This window comes from Urocampus carinirostris, chromosome 17 (assembly GCF_059441175.1).
Source record: "Urocampus carinirostris isolate Australia breed hairy pipefish chromosome 17, RoL_Ucar_1.0, whole genome shotgun sequence".
Lineage (NCBI taxonomy): Eukaryota > Metazoa > Chordata > Actinopteri > Syngnathiformes > Syngnathidae > Urocampus > Urocampus carinirostris.
This window is the reverse complement of record NC_142365.1, coordinates 15,131,965-15,151,750: the sequence shown is the minus strand read 5'-3', so window position 1 is coordinate 15,151,750 and position 19,786 is coordinate 15,131,965. Positions and strand designations below refer to the sequence as shown.

The 19,786-nt window shown below is 38.0% G+C and overlaps 1 protein-coding gene and 1 long non-coding RNA gene across 2 annotated transcripts; one reads left to right on the top strand and one right to left on the bottom strand.

The window, feature by feature from the left end:
• Positions 1 to 1,933: 1,933 nt before the first annotated feature.
• LOC148349309 (four and a half LIM domains protein 1-like) lies at positions 1,934 to 18,883 on the top strand. The gene is made up of 6 exons (XM_088321330.1): positions 1,934 to 2,128; positions 13,449 to 13,614; positions 15,368 to 15,542; positions 17,098 to 17,267; positions 17,780 to 17,966; positions 18,567 to 18,883. The coding sequence occupies exons 2-6, from the start codon at positions 13,459 to 13,461 to the stop codon at positions 18,716 to 18,718; spliced, it is 840 nt and encodes a 279-aa protein (XP_088177456.1). The 5' UTR covers positions 1,934 to 2,128; positions 13,449 to 13,458; the 3' UTR covers positions 18,719 to 18,883.
• LOC148349310 (uncharacterized) lies at positions 3,998 to 9,587 on the bottom strand. The gene is made up of 4 exons (XR_015847355.1): positions 9,484 to 9,587; positions 9,374 to 9,406; positions 8,005 to 8,137; positions 3,998 to 4,203 (listed from the first exon to the last, which is right to left on the bottom strand). It is a non-coding gene; the product is annotated as an uncharacterized LOC148349310 (long non-coding RNA).
• Positions 18,884 to 19,786: the final 903 nt, after the last annotated feature.

The following is a 19,786-nucleotide window of genomic DNA, read 5'->3' as shown; positions in this document are numbered from 1 at the left end:
AGCCAGCGTGGACAAATGACTGGGGCTTTGTGCAAAAAAAAAATGACCGTGCTGTTTGTGCATTATGCCTCGAGAGTGTTGTACCTCGCACATCAAGGGTTAAACGTCAATACGTAAAAAATCATGAACATGAACTCAAGGACGAGTCTGACAAGGCGGAGACATTAAAACGCGCTGTGTCCAGGTACGGCAGAAAAACATTGACTCTGAAAACCTTTCACTGCTAAAAACACGACCACTGAAGCAAGCTATCACGTTGATCATTGCATGGCAAAACACAGAAAACCATTTACTGATGGCAAATATATTGAAGAAGCGTGTGTGCGTTTCAAGTTTTAATATTTTCTGCAAAAAGATTTCATCGGTGAATAGAATGGTAGCTGTCCATATCACTTGTTTTTTGATTGTAGTTCATTGTTGATGAAGAATGGTTGATTCTGGTTAATTCTTGTGGTAAAAAAATGAAGTCATGGATGTCTACAGGCCTTTCCACATGTTGCTCACATTCATTTTTTCGTTTATTGAACAAGAATAATGGAAGATAAATTGGTCAGTTATAGGAGTTCAATGTATATCCATGGTTTTTATTCTGACTGGTGAAAAATGACAGAAAATTGCTCGTCATTAATCTTGGTGTGGCACACAGATTTACAAGGAAATTTGAAAGTGGCACTCCACACCGAAAAGGTTGCTGACCCTTGGTCTATAACTTAGAATGTTGTGTAAATCAATCCAACAGAAATAAACACATACCTGTGCAAAGACAGACATATATGTCAGAATGACAATAGATTATTGTAAACAACGCACAGTTTATTATTGTAGGTGTGTAAATGACAAGCAAAAATAATAGAATAATTAGTATGGAGGTAGATTTGTGTCTTTATTATCCAACCATCCATTATCTGCACCCCTTATCCTCAGTAGGGTCGCGGGGGCGCTGGAGCCCATCCCAGCTATCTTCGGGCAGTGGGCAGGGGACACCCTGAACCGGTTACCAGCCAATCGCAGGGCACAGGGACAGACAACTCACTCAATCACACCTAGGGACAATTTGGACCGACCAATTAACCTGAGATGCATGTTTTTGGAACGTGGGAGGAGACCGGAGTGCCCGGAGGAAACCCACGCAAGCACGGGGAGAACATGCAAACTCTACACAGGAAGGTTCGATCTCATGACCTCAGAACTGTGCTGCACACATGCTAACGATATACATTTTCAATCAAAGAAAAACAAACAAAATAAAAAGTCATTCAAAGTGTTTTTTCAAATTGAACTGTTTTTTTTTTTTGAACGATGTGAAAAAAAGATTTGAAGTCTTTTTTTTTCGATTGAATCATTTTGACACAAATATCCCACAGTGGGCGGGTGCTTCCCTATTGGTCAGACATGTTTGAGTGACAGGTGTCCAAACTAATGACGTCTTTCTAGTCAAGTCAAGTCAAGTCATTTTTATTTGTATAGCCCTAAATCACGAAGAGTCTCAAAGGGCTTCACAGATTATTACACTATATTACACAGACTATTTTTTCAGCCGACGAGAAGAGTAGGTTATTCATATGCTATGGAGTAGAAGTGAGTTTTAAGCTTAGATTTAAACATTTCCACTGAGGTTGCAGATCTAACAAGGAAATCACGAAGAATCATTGACGTGAAGATTTTTTTGTTTGAAAATATTTTGTTTGATACAACTTTTTTTTAAATTGAATAATAAACAAATCCACCTCAATAAAATAGAAGGACCCAAAATCAAATTTCACGTATTTTGCCAATTGGTGAGTTAAAGCTTTTTTCAACTAAAACGGAAAGCTAATGCTAATTAAAACTCGAAAAATAAACAATTGAAAGCTGTTATAAAATCAAATGGGAAGTTACACCTGGCAGCAGCAAGGACGCGCTTTTCTACGACGTTCTTCAACGTTTTACGACTGAGATTTATTTCGAAACGCTGTCAAAGGAGGTAGCTCTTCTCTTTTAATTTGAAACGGAACGCCGCGCATCCGGTTTTCCCGCGTTCGCGCGGCAGACGACGCCAGGCGTCCAGACGTGTTTACGGGCGTCCGCGACGAGTCGTACAGTGACCCTTCTACGACCTCCGCTGCAGATCTTGGGCGACCTTCCTCAGGTAAGATACAAAAAAATGAAGAAAGTTGTGATAAAGCAAGAATAACTTATTTTCTTTATATAGTGCGTCACAAACGCGCTTATTCATAGTTGCATTTTCTTTATATTTTATCATTATTTAAAAAAATACAGAAAAGAATACTAGTTTAATGGAATTTCCTTTGGAAAATACTACGTATTTATATGTATGCAGGAACGATTTTTAAATCTTGTTTGTTTGAATGATTGAGCGTAGTCGAAAACTGTTCAAATATGGCTAAAGTTCTTCACCGTGTCCTTATTTCTCTCCGGATAGGGAAGTATTAATATTGGTTCCGATCAACGCCTTTTCCACGTATCGATACTAATTGGTGTACTAAAGTCCGCGTAGTCGCTCGGTGAGCACGTCTTCATTTTCGCATCTATTCATTTAGAAATGTATGTTTTTATTTGTATATTTCTAAAGGAGATTCCGCAATGATAATGACGTCATTGTCACCCGTGATGTCGTTTAAAAGGAATGTTTTTTCTTCTTTTAATCAAAAATCTTGAAAAAGGTGCACGGGGCGTTGTCCCTGCAAACATTTCTGCAAGCGTGCGTGCGAGTTTAAATTCGGAATCTTGGAAATCTGTTTTCACTTAGCAACTTTCCTCTTCCAACTTTCGAGGCCAGGAAAATGCCACAAAAGTCCCGCGCACATTCCTGTACAGTCGTTTATTTGGAATGGAGATAATGTCGTGTTTTTGGAGATAATAAATTCGAGTTTTCCAAACATTATAACCTCAGCAGATTCCTTCCCTTATTAATGATTGCCAGGGTTGATAGCAGTGCTCGACGTCCTCGAAAATACTTGAATTTTAATGTTTTTTTTTAAAGGGTTGAAAAGTGCTTGTAAATGCTTGAAATGGTTGCGACGTTTCTCAAGTCATCTCAGCTCTCTGATGGCTTTGCTATCGCATTCCTTCTTTCCTCGTGATTAACTGCAACTCACATTGGTTTGTATGACATTATGGTGAATGGGCTTAATTTATATAGTGCTTTTCAAGTCACTGAAGATCTACTAAAGCGCTTTACAATATGCTTCACACTTACCCATTCACTCACACACACACACACACACACACCGATAGTGGCAACAGAAATGCAAAGCGCCTACATGCTTATCAAGGGCATTAGAATTCAGTGTCTTGCCCAAGGACATTTCCACTCGGAGGAGCAGGGAATCTACCTGCGACCTCACAGTAGATGTCTAAATTTAAGGTCGTGATGCGTTGTCGCCCCCTACGGGTCGCACCCAAGATGACGGGTGCATGATATACTAATACAGGTCACTATGTAATGTGTGTGTGAGTGCAAAATTACGTATTAATTATGAACATTTATTATGGACCATGCAAAAAAATGAAGGTAGGATTTTCCAGTGGTAAATTCAAAGTAAAGAACTTCCTGCAACTGAAAATGTAAGCTACATATTACTGTCATTTTACCCATCACCTATACGAAAAGATCCATTACATTTGTGACTTCAAAATCTAAAAACCATATATCTTGATAAATGCACAAATCTCAGATATATTTGTGGCTCTGCAAAATACATGATTCACACTGGATATATTCTTCTAAAGTTACTGGAGAAATAGGAAAGTGTTTTTGAAAGTCCTTAAAAAAGCTTGAATTTGGCTATGAAAAAAGTAAACGAACCCTAACTTGCAATTCCCTTTATTGAGTGATCATAAACCTTACAAGCATAATGCAGCACCTATCTACACACAAACCATGTAGAATAAAAACAATTTATGATGCTCATACGTAGCAACGCAGGATTTCGCACTTCGCGGATTTCTTCTTGGATCTTGGGATTTAGAGTTAGTGTGTTTTTCTCGGGTCTGCAGTTGGAAACATCCAATAAAAATCCAAATACAATGAAATAATCTTGCAGTAACTTCAGCAAACAAATCTGTTTTTGTGTAGCTTAAGGTTCTCATTTTAATGTCTGAAAGGTCAGCCTGGTAAAAGCAGAGATGTCTTCTCAGGATTCACGCGGAGCTCCTTCTTTATTACAGGGGTAAAAAGTGTGCTCTTTAGCGGGGGCTTTCCTGGAAATGAGCAGGGACGGTAAATCGATGTGTTTAATTGGATTTACACAGCCCATTGCGAAGTTGTTGAAGGGATCTTTCAGGCCGCAAATACAACATGTGAAATCGGTTTTGTGGGTTAGCTCAGAGAATGGAATGATTCGCTTTCATTTTTTGTGTACGTCCGTCCGATCAAAACCACCTTGATTTTGGATTCAATTCGAGGTGGCCATAGAAAACAAATACTTCTTCTCATACTTCTTGTACTTCTTCTTTTTCTTATGCTTCTTGTTTTACTTCTTCTCATACTTCTACTTCTTTTACTTCTTCTTATACTACTTTATTAACTTATACTTTTTATGCTTCCATATTTATACTACTTCTTCCTTACATATTCTTTGTATACTTCAACTGATACTACTTCTATATATACTTCTTAAACTTTGCTAGTCAAATTATTTTTCTTATTTTTTTCTTCTTATTCTTATACTACTTCTTCAACTTACACTTCTTATACTTTTTTCTTATACTTCTTAAACTACTTCTTCCTATATTTCTTCCTAAACCTCTTCATCTTGTACCACTTCAACTTATTCTTGTGCTTCTTTTTATACTTTTACTTCTTATACTACTTCTTTTTCCTATTCTTACATTTCTTTTTCTTCCTATACTTAATTGTATAATACTCCTTCAACTGATACTATTTAATATACTTCTTAAACTTATACTACTTGCATATCTTACACTTCAACTTTTCATTATATTTATCCATCTTGTTCTTATACTACTTCAACTTATACTTCTTAAACTTTGTCTGATACTTCTTATACTACTTATACTTTTTTCTCAACTTCTTATGCTTCTTAAACTTTTTCTAATACTACTTATGCTACTTCGTTCTATACTTCTTATACTTTTTCCTTCCAGAAAGAGTCAGAAATGTGAATGTGTTCTTGACTCTAGACACCTCCCACTAGGGGGATATGGCTCCGGTGTATATATAATATATAGATAAATATCACAAAGATATTTGTGTTAAATTAATGATTCAAACCAAGAGTTAGATATAATAAATTTGTTTTACAAGATGGCGAATTGAAAAATTTGTTTTCTTTAGGAGGGTTGAAAGATAAGAATTGTAATATTTATGATTCGTCAATTAATTGTTCGATATTAGCGTAATTGGCCATTGATTACACACGGTCTCTTTAAGCTCGCTGTTGCATATTTCCCTCCTTGCAAATATCAACGCAGGAAACCCGTTAGCAAAATTGTGGGTGCCACATCTGCGCCGGGCATGCTAGCTAGCGTGAGCTTATCGGAAAAGAATGTTCCGGATGACAAAGAAACAGGAAGTCTGACGCGTTGGCATCATAAAAACCGAGTCGGACTATTTTTAGAGGCCAATTTCTGCAAAGTCGAGCTAAAGTTTCACATTTTCTACGCCAAGGTGTCCAAAATGCAGTCCGGGGGGCGTTCGCGGGCATCCGACGACAAAGCTTCACACTAAAAAAAAGTTCTTTTTTTTTACCCAATTGGCGGAAAAATAATCGTTTTATTTATACTTTTTTCTTCTTTTGAGCCTTTTTAACTGGCTTTTCTGGTAAAATAGACATTTTTATAAATAAAAATGATCTTATCTAGCACATAGTACATCATTTTGTTATTAAAGATTTTAATATAGAAATATTTCGTAAAATGAGCTAAATTTTCCAATTATCTAGAAAATAAGAAACAAAATATAAGTAAACAAGTATACTTGAAATAAGCAGTTTTTTTGGTAGGTCAATTATTTCAAAAATATTCAAAATTGACGGAAAAATTGTAGTAGATGTGTTTAAGTAAATCGTCTTCTTCCACTGGCAGATAATTAGGCTTATTTCAATTTTGTTTAAAGATTATAGGGACAGTGTGTATTATTAGACCACTAGATGTGTATTGTGTAATGTAATTGAAAACATGCCCTACAAAGCACAAGGAAGAATAAAATCTACGGAGACTCGATGCAACCAAACTGCACCATTTCCTATTTTTTCGTGAGTTTTTTTTTTTTTTTTGGGGGTACCCATTGAAGCAAAATGGTGGCCAATCATGTCGGCTTATGTTATGTAAAATAAATACACATTTTCTGACTTGAGTATTTAAAGAAATACACATTTAATTGAGACTTTTTGCTTATTTTTTTTAAATCAATATTTTTATACAAATGAAATATATATTTATACCCCGAGTAGGTGCTAAATAATACACACTGTGCCTTTAAGTCAGTCTAGTCTATTACAATATTTTAAATACTGCTTTTACACTGTAATAGTCTTTTTAAATTTTATTTATTTTAAAGTCTTTTATCGCTGTTCACTGCCACGTCAAATCTCATGAACTATGCACACTAGGTTGTATTTAATGACAATAAAGACCAGTCTAATTCGAAATACATTTTAAAAATCAATAGTGTTTTCCTAATAGTTTTTATCAGCAGGAGGCGTTTGATAATACACACCCTCTCTTTTAAGTGTTACCTTGAAAATACATACTAAAAACACATACTCTTGAATTGACCGTTTTTCATGCGTTAAACCAGTGTTTTTCAACAGGTGATCAAGACCCAGATATGGGTCGCGGACCGGTTTCCGTGGTTCTCGGGCCTTTTTGTTGACAAAATAATGCTAGGAAGGATTACACTTCTTGACAGTCGATGCTGATAATGTCCGGCTCAATCTCTCCTACCTGTACAGTCAATCAGAGCGTTTGAGAGGGATCACATCTCATTTTTTTTGTGATTTTATTGGTTTTATTTCCTTTTCTTCTCATAATAATGGATCATAGGGAAGTTATGAATGGAAGGAAATGTGGAAAACTGTGACCACAAACATCGAGTTTAAGACTGAAACAATTGCGAACTACGGAAACAGTGTACAAGCGTTTACCATTAATACACTGCTGGATGGTTCAGTAAATGTTTTTAAAATGTTATGTATTTTGCTTTTTCTGTGTTCAGTGGGTCCTTTAACCACTACGGTCGTAGGGGCTTCATTTCCTGTGGTGTGTCTTGGGCAAGTACAGCCTGATGGCGCCAATCCCTCTCTAAATGTTTCCATCCGGTCTCGAAACATTCGCGTGTTAGGCTTTTCACTAGTATATTAATCTTTCTTAACTACATACTTGAAAAAAATATTGATTTTTTTTTTTTTTTAGTACATGTTTTATTCTTATTTTGAATTTCTTTTAGTATGTGGCTTTTAAGCATTTTAGGAGGTGGCTTATATGAAATGTAGGCTCATATGTGAGTATATACGGTACTTGAAGTCATTTTGGCTGAACATTTTTTTTTTAAAGTTGAATATTTTCTACCATAAATTTTCTGCTTTAAACCGCACAATCCTTTTATTAGATGCATTTGAGAAGTGGAATTATTTTTAATTTGGGACACAGCTCGTCCCATGGGTGGAATGGTGTGTCCTGAAGTCAGACCAGTTGAGAACCAGTGCTATAAACATGGTCACAGAGCCACAGAGAAAACAAATAGTATCTTAAATTAGTATTGTTAATTTAGTTTTATCGGGAATTTGAACAACCTGATAGGCGAAATACAGGAAGAGGTTCAAAATGGAGAAAAGTATCGTGCTAAAATGTCCTAAAATACATAGTTTGGTAGCACGATACTTTTGTGATATCATTACAGTGTGAAAAGTTGTATTATAATAATAACACAAGCTGACATTTCTTCTCCATTCAGTTCTAGAGTTTTCACCACCTTGTCAAATTCCAACCAGTGTAATAATCCAGAAATGAAAGAGAGCAAAACAAAGCCAAATACTTTACCAGCTGTTTGTTAGCAATTTCCTTCTATGGTCATTTTCAGCATAAAAAGTTGTCAACACATAGCGTCACCTAAACTGCGGTCGTGAGGGATTGCAGAGTATTCCACATCAATCTCCGTGCCGCAGCACAAAAGCTGCCAAAAAACAGAAAAACAAAATGTCCTTCACTTCCAGACGATGATTTAAGACTTGGAGCAAAAAGTTGGATGCGCTTGCAGCGCTGCAGGACAATTTTAGCAAATGACTTTCACAGTCGGCTGAAAAATGGTGCCTTTTCTGAGCTTTTAAGAGGGTTGTGAATGCAACACTGGCTAATTGCTTTGAGATGCTAGGGAAATAAATGAAAATTACACACATAAAACAAGATTTGTATATATTTATGTGTGTGTACTTGTAAGAAGGATAATTAGTAGGTCTGCAAAACTATTAGAAAAGAATGAGTAATAATTAAAGAGACAGTGTGTAACCTCACCACTAGAGCAGTTTTTTCAATCTGTGTGCCGTGAGATTTTATCTAGTATGTTGCTGGAATTTGCCCAATTTTATCTTTCCAAAAAATCAGGCCATTCTTCAGTATTTTTGCTTTCTTCAGACGAGGAACTGTAATAGTCATCCATATCAGTAGGTGGCAGTATATTTTATATACTTTTTATATACTAATTATCTGCTCATGAGGTTGCACAATACATTTAATAACTTAAGTTGTTTAACAAAGCGGTTTAAGATTGCACTGTAAGAAATAAAAAACTAAATAAAGCACATTATTCTTTATTATTTTAAGTATTATTTTCTTCTTTTTATATACTAATTATGTACTTATGCGGTAGTACAGTGAAATATTTGACATAATATTTGACAAACGGTGTGCCTCAGAACTTTTTTTTTTTATAAATAAAAGTGTACCTCGGTTCAAAAAGGGTTGAAAAACACTGCACTAGAGTTCGTTGTAGCTTAAAAGGATACTACTTGGCAAAATTGGAAAAGCCTATTTTCTCAAATGAGCAAGAATGAATTTCAACCAGCGACAAAACATGAAAGTTGTCGACGAAAACAAAACAAAAAACAATGAACGACACACCCGAAGCAGCTGAAAAGAGCCAATAGCTGAAGTAGAGTTGCTTGAAAACACAGAGGAGCTAACAATAACTGCTAGCAATGCTTTGCTTTTATGGTCGGCGCCATTTTAACTGATTAATAATTGCTCAAATACGGTAACGTACAGCTATATAATCTACCGTAAGACTTTGTGTATAAAGCGCAATCAAACTTTGACTTATTTTTAAAGTGTTGAAAAAAAAGAGCTTTACACACGAGTAAACGGCTTAATAACACTTCACCCTCCTAAACCCGAGGCATAATGGCGCACTCACCTCAGATAATCGCCCTCTGTTTGTTTTAACAACCTGCAGAAGGGAAAAATGAGACGTGTCAGTCTTATCTCACTTTCGTGTGATTTATTCGCGCGGAATTCCTGACTCACTTCCTGTTAGTGAGTGGTTGCCATTAGACGGGTGTCCAGTTAGGATCGTCGTCATAGCAACGGAGGTGATTGTTGTCTGGGGAAAGTTAACAATGTTATTTTGTAACCAAATGTTTGCGGAGTGGGAAATAAGAAGCCCGTTTTAAGTAGCCAAGTCTTATTAAACACACAAAATATATATGAAAAACGGGAAGAACACAAAATCTGTAATAAAAATATTCTTTAACAATTGAATAAAAACTAATAAAATCTCGACCGAACTTACGCTTTATTGTAAAGTGTCACTTACTAAAATGGGTGCGACCTCTTGTGGTTATTCGTAGTATTAAGATATGACGTGTCTTTTCCTACGTTTAGAATTATAAAAATTACTTTTTTTAATAGAGCTCTGTGAACTTTTAAAAACATTTTGGGGTTTTCAACATTTAAATATGATTATTTAAAACAAATATGTTTACATTCATATTGAGTTGACGTCATGGGCGCCAGCACGATATTTGGGGGAGATTAAACAACGCACAAAATTATAGTGTTTTAAAAACTCCTCTTTTTCTTGATTTGGACAATATATATTATGATGAAAATAAAAGAAAAAGAATGAACAATGGAGCATCGGAAATACTCCACTGCCATGAAACGGTTCAGTCCATGTTTCCTAGCACCGGTGTTCTGCCATATTTTCCTACCGGAGGCTGATTCGACTATAACAGTAATACAACATTTGCATTATTCGAGTGTATTTTACATGATATATATTGTTAGTGTTGATGGGTTCAATAATTCAAAATATTTAAGATGTGTGCAAGCCAAGAAAAGTCAATGCTTCTAAAGTTTAACTTATGCGTCAAGTTACTGTAATTGTAAACTCGTTATGTAAGCCATTCTTTTCATCTATTTGACTTGCTTTCATAGAAAAAGTATTTTACTTATTACCGATATGGACCAGCGTTGTATAAGAGGCAAAACAGTCACTCAAAAGCGCCATTTTAGTGGCTCACAAAATATATTTCTTTGGAAAAAAACCTTGGTGTTCTACCCTTCCTTGCTACTGGGCGATATTATTAAATATATGTTATTGAATATTTTTTATATAAAATACATGCGAATAATGAAAATGTTACATTACTGTTATAGTCGAATTGGCCTCCGGTAGGAAAATTCTGCCTAGTAGGAAAATATGGCAGAACACCGGTCTCGCACACTCCCCGCTCGCTCGGCTAGTGTCACTTGCGGCATAGCGGCAGTGTCTGGGGAGGCTCCGGTGTAGTACGGTGAAAGTGTTATACAGTGGTTATGATGTACAACTACTTTACCACCCAAATAAAATGACTTTTCAGTTTTTCTGTAAAGCACCATGTTCAGATGAACCCACAGTAACTATAAAGAAAACACAAAACCTCCTCTTAATCTATATATGGTAACACTGCTGAATAGTATTGAATGATCCTGGATCACTTAAAGTAAACTGAAACATAAGTTTAACCAGCTAGACCAGGGGTGTCAAACTAATTTTAACTCGGGGGCCACTCGATAAGACAAACATTCTGTCGGGGGCCAGACTAGTAGATTAAAGAGAAAGAAAAATAGATAAAGAAATAAGAGAAACAGGGAGGGAAAAGGAGAGAGGGCAGGGCAAAGAAAGAAAAAGAGAGAGAGGGAGAGAGCGTGAGAAACAAAAGATAAAAAGTCGTGAGATAGGGGAAAAAGAAAGGGAGAGGAAGAAAGAAATCCAAAGAGATATAGAAAGACAGAAGGAGAAAAAGGAGAAAAGAAAGCGCGAAGGGTAGAAAGAGACAAAGAGAAAAGAGAGAAAAAAGGAAGTTAGAGCAAAAGAAGTTAAAAAAACACAGAGAGAGAAAGAAACAAAGAGCAACAAAGGAAGAGAAAAAGAGAGACACAGAGAGTGAAAGAGACAGAGAGTGGAAATGGGTGGAAAAGAGAGAGAGAGAGAGAAATAAATACAAGTACAGTGTCTTTGTTTGAGGCACCTGGCTTTGGGAACATCAAGTTGACATATTTCAACCTGCAGCTTGTTTTTCTCTTGCGCTTCTTTGAGTGTTGTCTCGCGGGCCGGATTCAATCCCTTAGCGGGCCTGATCCGGCCCGCGGGCCGCCTGTTTGACACCTCTGAGCTAGACACTGCGTGCTCAGCACCCTTAAAGCTTTGAACCCAAAATCATCAGTGGTTGGGGTCCATTTGGGGTTTCTTCATAGATGTTTGTTGCAAAAACAGGTGCACAAATTCTAAAATGATTTTCGAGAAAAAACGACATATTTGAAAATCATTATTTAAAATGTTTTATTTTAGATATGTGTTGAAGGTTATTTGATCAATATTCATCTCATTCCAATTCCATTCCAAAAACATGCATTTCAGGTGAATTGGCCGGTCCAAATTGTCCCTAGGTGTGAATGAGCGAGTGAGTTGTCTGTCCCCGTGTGCCCTGCGATTGGCTGGCAACCAGTTCAGGGTGTCCCCTGCCCACTGCCAGATGATTGCTGGGATGGGCTCCAGCACCCCCGCGACCCTACTGAGGATAAGCGGTGCAGCTAATGAGATGAGATGAGATTGAAGGTTTCTATTACAGTACAGCTTTTCTTTGTTATTGTGTTCATTCTTAGCCTAGAGCTGCGGAAACTTTCAGAATACATATTTTTAGGATGATAAAGATTTAAAACTAATGCAATTCATTTGAATATCGATACAAAAACACTTCTAATAGGTTACGTCCTCTTGTGATAGTATGTGGTATTAATACATTTTGTTAGTTCCTAGTGCAGAATTCTTATTAAAAGGACATACTTTATTAGTTAATTAAAAAAAGCTTATAGAAAAATAGCGATAATTTAAAAACATTTTTATGTACTGGAGCACATTTCTCTTACTTGAATGTGACCTCTTGAGTTTTCAAAGTTTAAATAACACAAATGAGGAAAATGACCAAAACACAAGTAACACAGCACTAATTTTTATGCCAATTTCATTCATGTACAAAGCACAATACCGTACGCACATTTATTGACTGTTTTGATATGTGTCTTCCTCGACAACACCGGTCTTGCGCTTACCTGCTCGAGCGCTCCTGGTGGCCGTTAATAAAAATGGATCCATTATAAGTCACGAGAGCCCTTAACTGTAGCTTACCTAATAGACTTTTGCTGTACTAAGCGACCAGATATCATAGCAGCTACAACACTTGGGCCAGAACATGGTGCAAGCAGGTTCTGGTCCTTGAGCTGACAGTAACCTGGGAGGACTGGATGGATGGATGGAGTGCAGGAGATGTAGAAGGCAAAGTATGCCGATCTCGTGGCTGAATGGGTGGAGGGCCCGCTGCGAGCCTTTTGAAGTGGGCTGCAGGGGCTTGGCAGGCAGGTCCTTACACAGTGTCCTTTGGGCTTCTTTGTTTGGACTGCATAGGCAAAGAGCCATCAACAACATCATGGCATCAGCTGAAAAGGCTTCACGCTGGCTCTGAAGAGGGGAGAGGCGTGGCGTAATGCGCTACCTGGACACAAGTCGGGGGATTGATCACACTCGTTTAGGTCGCCTGGGCAAGGGTGCCTGGCTAAGAACCGAAACACCCAATGACCCTAGAAGAGTCACTGATGATGTGTCCTGGTTGCTCCATAAGGTGTATTATCTAATAATCCATAGGAATTCTATAGTGCCATTGGAGGGGATAGGGATCCCATTTACTTAGGGGTTATTTCTTCAAGTAATACGCCCTCTGGAAGGCTGTGAGCGATACTGCAGCTCATTAACTGTATCTCTGCATAAGCCACAGGGTTGAACTTGTGCGGCATTAGTTGCAGCTTATAAACCAGAAATTATGGAATACAAAAATCTACGCAATTTTAATAATAAGGCTTGTTTCCATTACAGCATTATGAAGTTTATTTATTTGCAAATACAATGAGAAATGCAGACTACTGATGTATTCTTGTCATCCTTCCGCCTCCAGTCAAGGCAGAATGTCAGCCGGCGTGCATTGCTTCTACTGTCGCGAGGACCTCGGGGGCCGCAGATTTGTGCGCAACGAGGGCCGACCCACCTGCGTGCGCTGCCACACCAAGTTCTGCGCCAACAGCTGCGCACAATGCCACCGGCCCATTTCCGTGGAGAACAAGGTGCAGCTGCTTGGTTCCACTGGGCTCTGTGGGAACGGCTGACCTTTAACCAGTGTTGGGCGCGTTACTAAAAACAACTCATTACGTAATTGCGTTAACACATTCGTGACACCTAAAATTTGCGTGTTACTCAAATAAGTATTAAAAAAAAATTACTGCATGTACTCACATTAAGGAAGACCCCCCAAAAATAGCCACATGATGAAAGCAATGGAAGAAAACGTGTACACCAACCAGTGGAAGTGACGACAACCTCATATTTTTTGGCTTGTGCAATCTTGAGAGCTCCCAAACCAACACGCAGCTGAAGCACTTCATATGCATTTTGTCTGTGGGATTTAAACCACTCAAAGATTTCCTTCTCCATTTTTAAGTACTGTCAAGTCAAGTCATATTTGTGTAGCTCTTAATCACAAGGAGTCTCAAAGGGCTGCACTGACCAGAGTATTCCAAACTACAGACTATTTTTACACCATCCCCTGATCTAAAACCTACATGAGGGCAAGGAAAAACTCAGAAACCTCAGATCCACAATAAATCCCGTGAGTTATACATTTGGCTCAGTAAAGGACAGTTTTTGTTCCTGGTGTAAATTAAAAATATGTATTTATTATTGTTTTAGTTGGTTCTGCTTTTCTATTTACCAGCAGGGTTGGGTAGGATTACGTTAACTGGATTACTTTCAATTACTCTTGGATTACTCCAATACCATATATGCTAATAAAAGACAAAAGAAACTAAATAAGAATACAATTACTAAATTTTGTGCAGGCTTCGGGAGTAACGGAACACATGGAACGGCAAAAATGATGTTGGCAAGCTGTTTGGATTTATTTTCATTTTGTTTCTGTCGCATTTTATGTTAGTTTTGCCGGGGGTCAAAGAGATCAAAGCCAGGAGAGAAAGCTTACCACGTGTTGTGAGTCATCATTTTATTCATCTTTAGTTTAGTTTGTCTTTTATTAGCATATTTGGTATTGGAGTAATCCAAAAGTATTCGAAAGTAATCCAGTTAAAGTAACCCTACCCAACCCTGTTTACTAGATATTTATTATTTAACGCAATCACTACTAGCCACACAAAAATGGATCCTTGACGTCTTCAGCAGGCCATCTAAAATAAATTTGACGTTTACACCAGTTTAGGGCAGTGAATGTGTTCATTTAAAGAAAAAAAATACTAATAGTCCAATACGTTTTTACCCAGGCAATAATTTTACAAATTAAAAAACCAAAAATTTTGCTCTTTTACTGTAAATTCTGTGCTCACTCCGATATCCTTGTTCCGGTATAATACACGACCCCTCCCTACACACTGCCAATTATTCGCTACTAGTGACACACAACCAAATATGTGCATATAAAGTGACCCCCTGGTTTCAGTATTTTATAGTCATAAATATGGTTTACACGTGAGTATTTGTTGTAGGAAGAATATCTTAAGGGAGAAATTCCACGCCCTCGTACTCTGCGTGAGACTGCGCCACTGTAACTTTAGAAATAAACATCCCTGCCTTGCTAGTTTTCAATGTTTGCGTGTTGCCGGTGGACTAAAGGTTTTTTGTTTCATAAGCAAAGGAGAACATGCTGAAGAGCAATATACTTTGTAATCCATTGACTAGTAACAGAGTAACCCACCATGTTGTAACGACACTCATTACAAAATGTTATCAACGCGTTACAGTACTAGTTACAGAGAAACGTAATCGTGTACCTTTGTAGCTGGTTACTCACAAACCTTTCGACCCCCTTAGGAGCTGAGCCACAAGGGCCGCCACTGGCACGAGGACTGTTTCCGATGCGCTAAATGCTACAAGCCGCTAGCCAATGAGCCCTTCAGCGCTAAGGACGAGCGCATCCTGTGTGGCAAGTGCTGCTCCCGGGAAGAAGCGCCACGCTGCCACGTCTGCTACAAAGCCATCCTTGCTGGTAAGACATGTATAAGAAATGACATTTAATTTTGCACCAATTGAACATGCAAAAAGGATTTCATTGAATAGAAATTAGATCAGGGTTGGGAAAACTAGTGAGACAATGCTGAGAGAAGCACAAGAGACAATAGGCCGCATCATGTAACACGATGACCAGCAGTTATTAATATGTCCACTTGATGTCACCAAAGACAAGCACCCCACTGTAACTGTATTTGCAACCATTTATCAACCAGAGAACATTTGAGAAAAGGACCATTCAAATTTTATTTAACTTAAATAAAAGTCACGGATACGCTGGTTAAGGAAAACGATTGAACTCAGCTGGATTAAAAAATACACGATTTAAATTTAGCAATTGGTTGTATTTGCAATAGTTTACAGAAGCTTAAGAGTCATTTTAAAGACATTTCACCTCGAAGTTCCCAAATTCCGGTAAACATTTTCATTGAAAAAATTAGAAAAAGATGATTAAGATTAACATATGTTGTACAGTTAACCTTCGTTTATTGTGATGTAGAACCTTTTTTCCTTTAAGGGTGACTGCAGTCTTCTTTCTCATTATGAAAACTTCCCATGAGTTTCTGTGTGCTAAGAACGATACTATACTTCGCTACCGTATTTCATGCACTATAAGATGCACCTTCCAAAAAGTCTTTTGTCATATACTTTCTATACATAAAGTGCACCGGACTATAAGGGCTACAGTAGGAACGTCAACAAAATACTCAGCCAGGTCAGTCAAACTTTATTAACCCCTTAACTGTTGAGAAGCAAATTCTTGTCTCAGACAGGGTGTATGTACGATGCCACCAGTCACTGAAATACGTCATTCCACATACCAATGGTAAACTTAAATTCTTGCGATCCAAGATATGACCATTTCAAAATATACTTATCACAGAAACATCACGATTAGTCTGAAATATGATACCTGAAAAATATAAAGCCGGCGTAGCTCACCAAAGACGCCATCACGTTCGATGAGAATACGCAACCATGGTCCCTTTATATCCATGAGTGTGGTGAATCAAACAGTGTTAAATATTTACATACTCCAAAACACGTTCAAATGTAAAGAAATCAAAAAAAAAAATCGCCCAAAAGCATCTCTGCATCAGGACGCTTGTTGCTAATGGTCTGTTCAGCCCCATAAAACATTTACTTTAGGCTGTAAATCAACCTAAATTGTGACTCGCATCTTCTTCAGCCAATTGCAGGTTTTTTTTTTGGGACTCGCCTCATTTACCTCCAAATAACTTTGGCCAATAGTGACTGATTCAAATGATGATTGACACATTGGTTAGAAAATGAAACGGGGATATATAGACATGTATATATCCCAGCATGCACCGCGGACTACTACGAGGGGGAAATAAATTCGGCCCTGCTAACCAGAGTTGCGACTCAATATTGATCTATAAATAAGGCGCATGGACAGCTTTTGGAAAAAAAAGGCTTTATGTGTGCCTTATAGTGCAGAAAATACGGTAATTTTCCTCTCTAAAGAAAAGCGTCTACTGTCTCTTTTCTCCTTATTAAATCATCTCCAGGCACGGAGAGCGTCGAGTACCAAGGCAACTCGTTCCACCAGGAGTGCTTCACCTGCTGCCACTGCAAGCGTCCGATGGCATCAGAGAGCTTCATTGCCAAAGGGGGCGACGTATACTGCAGTCCCTGCTACGACAGCAAGTTTGCCAAGATCTGCGTCTCCTGCAAAAAGGTAAACGGGTCACGGGAGGAAAAATTGGAGTCAGAATGAGGAAATAAAGTTTGCACGGACTTGCTTCAAAGGCATTCTATAGATTCCACCCCTGATGTAAAGCTGCATGCGCGACTTTAACCCCAGTGACATGCATTTCTTTTGGTGACACAATTTATGTTGGTGTACATTATTTGGACGTGAACTCTCAGCCATTTATGAAAATGTTGTGACTTCCTCTCAAAACCCCTCAAAATGTTCAGTGGCATCAGACCTACATATAGTTTTTCATTTCATTTTCATGCACTTTAAAAAAAAGATCTTAGAAACATGGCCATGGCAACAATTTCAAGCATTTTCAAGCCTCCGGACAAACTCTGTAAAGAGTCTGATTCCCCTGGTCCGCATCAGTTCAAAGCCGGCTGCTAGTCGTATTGTAAGCTGAAGTGGTTAAAATTTAGGAAAGTAGCGGCTTGTAATACAGAATTTACAGTAATCTAAAATGATAAAGTGACAAAGCTTCGCTTCCACAGCCAATCGTGTCCGGAGGAGTCAACTACCAGCAGCAACCTTGGCACGCTCACTGCTTCGTGTGTGGGGCTTGCTCCAAGCCCTTGGCCGGGTCCAGCTTTACCACCCACCAGAACCAGGTCTTCTGCGTGGATTGTTACAAGAATACTGTGGCCAAGAAATGCAGTGGCTGCCAAATGGCCATCACAGGTTAGTTTTCAGTCCTACCCATTCCAACAACAACGTTTTTCTCCTTGAGACACATACCACTAACTTTTCTTTAATTCCATGCTATATTTAGACAAATAAAAACACATAAATGAAATTAGTTTTGTCACATAAAGTGCATGTGATTATGGCTGTGTCCATGATGTGGAAATAAGAGCTGCCAAACATTGAAATTATTATTTCAGAATCGATAAAAAGAATGATTTTTAAATCATCTTTGCAGTACCATTAAATGAACTGCCGAGAAACATGGAAATAATTGAGCATTTTCAAGAACCTCACCAAAATTTCAAGCATTACCCTTAGCTTGAAAACACATTCAAATTCCAGCATTTTCCCAGATTTCAAGTACCCGTATAAACCGAGTAAACCCCGAAGTATGACATTTCAGGTTGGCCTATAACTTAATCACTCAAATAACAATTGGGAAAAACAAACACAGAACCATAAATCCTTGAAAAAAATGCAATGTCCTGCGATTACACAATCGCAATACGTCACATCACGATATCAATTAGATTGCGGCCAGTTTTCCAGCCGATCCGGGAGGCCTTATCTAACGGCGTTTTCCTCTCCCGTCAGGTTTTGGCAAAGGGGTGAACGTGGTGAGCTACGAAGGAGGCTCCTGGCATGAATACTGCTTCAACTGTAAGCAGTGCTCGCTCAGCCTGGCCAACAAGCCTTTCGTAGCCAAAGGGCAGGACATCCTGTGCTCAGATTGCGGAGACAAATAGTCCAGCTAATCTTGTGGTTAGGTTAAATGTTCTTACATGTGTTCCAGACTTTGTTTTAAGTGCAATGACAGAGATGCATTTATCTCGCTCTTAACTGCCTTTTTTGTATCTTCTATGCAAAAGCTGTACTGATATCAAACCTAAATATAACTGCAATGTACTTCACTAATCCGTGAGAAGCTATGGATTATTTTAAGTCACTATTTACTGCTCAGGATGTAGTGTGGGTTAACACATTTTGTGGGAAATTGAGTTTGAAGATCAAATTTTCAATTTACATTGCAAACAATTAATCATATTTTTAATGGAAGCACCGGTATTATAATGCGCACCCCAAAAATGAGTCTTTTAATATAACGCGCACAGATTAAAACCCACAGTAAGGGTTAAGGTGCAATTATTGATCAGTCCAAATAATAATCACTGATCACAATTGCAAAAATTGGATGCAACAGGAATGCAACCCGGATCACGGCGGGGCGAGCACCTATCCACTAGACTATTAGGGTAATGAACTACACAAGAAATGGCATAGGCTTTTAACTCACTATTTTTAGTCACGGTCCCCCATTGATGTTATTATTTTCTGTGGTACAGAAAAGGTTAGTGACGCCTGAAATACAGTATTGTATTGCCAACTCGCACAGTCTTTACGAAGTGCACAAGAATCTGAACTGAATGAAGGAAAAGACATGGTGGGAAGTAATTTGGTTGTCCTGTAGAACATAAAAGCAAGGCTTCAAATAATCAACTTTTGTCTCTTAAATGCTTAGTTTGAGCTACAAAAAAGTGAAAAGTTTAATTCAGATTTATAATCACTTTACGTTTTCTCTTTTCTCTACACTTTTATCTGGTACCGTGACCACAAATAGTGTAATAAGACCTATAGCCTTTTCCTGCATAATCCATGTCCTCAGTCGCTTGGTGTATGATTTGGCGCACCTACCGCCGCTATCCTGGTTTAAACTAGGTCTGCATCTACTCGATAAAATCAATTAAGTGTTGGCAACTAATTAGGTCATTTGTTTATAACAAGTTATTTATGAGCCACTAAGTACGTTATATCAA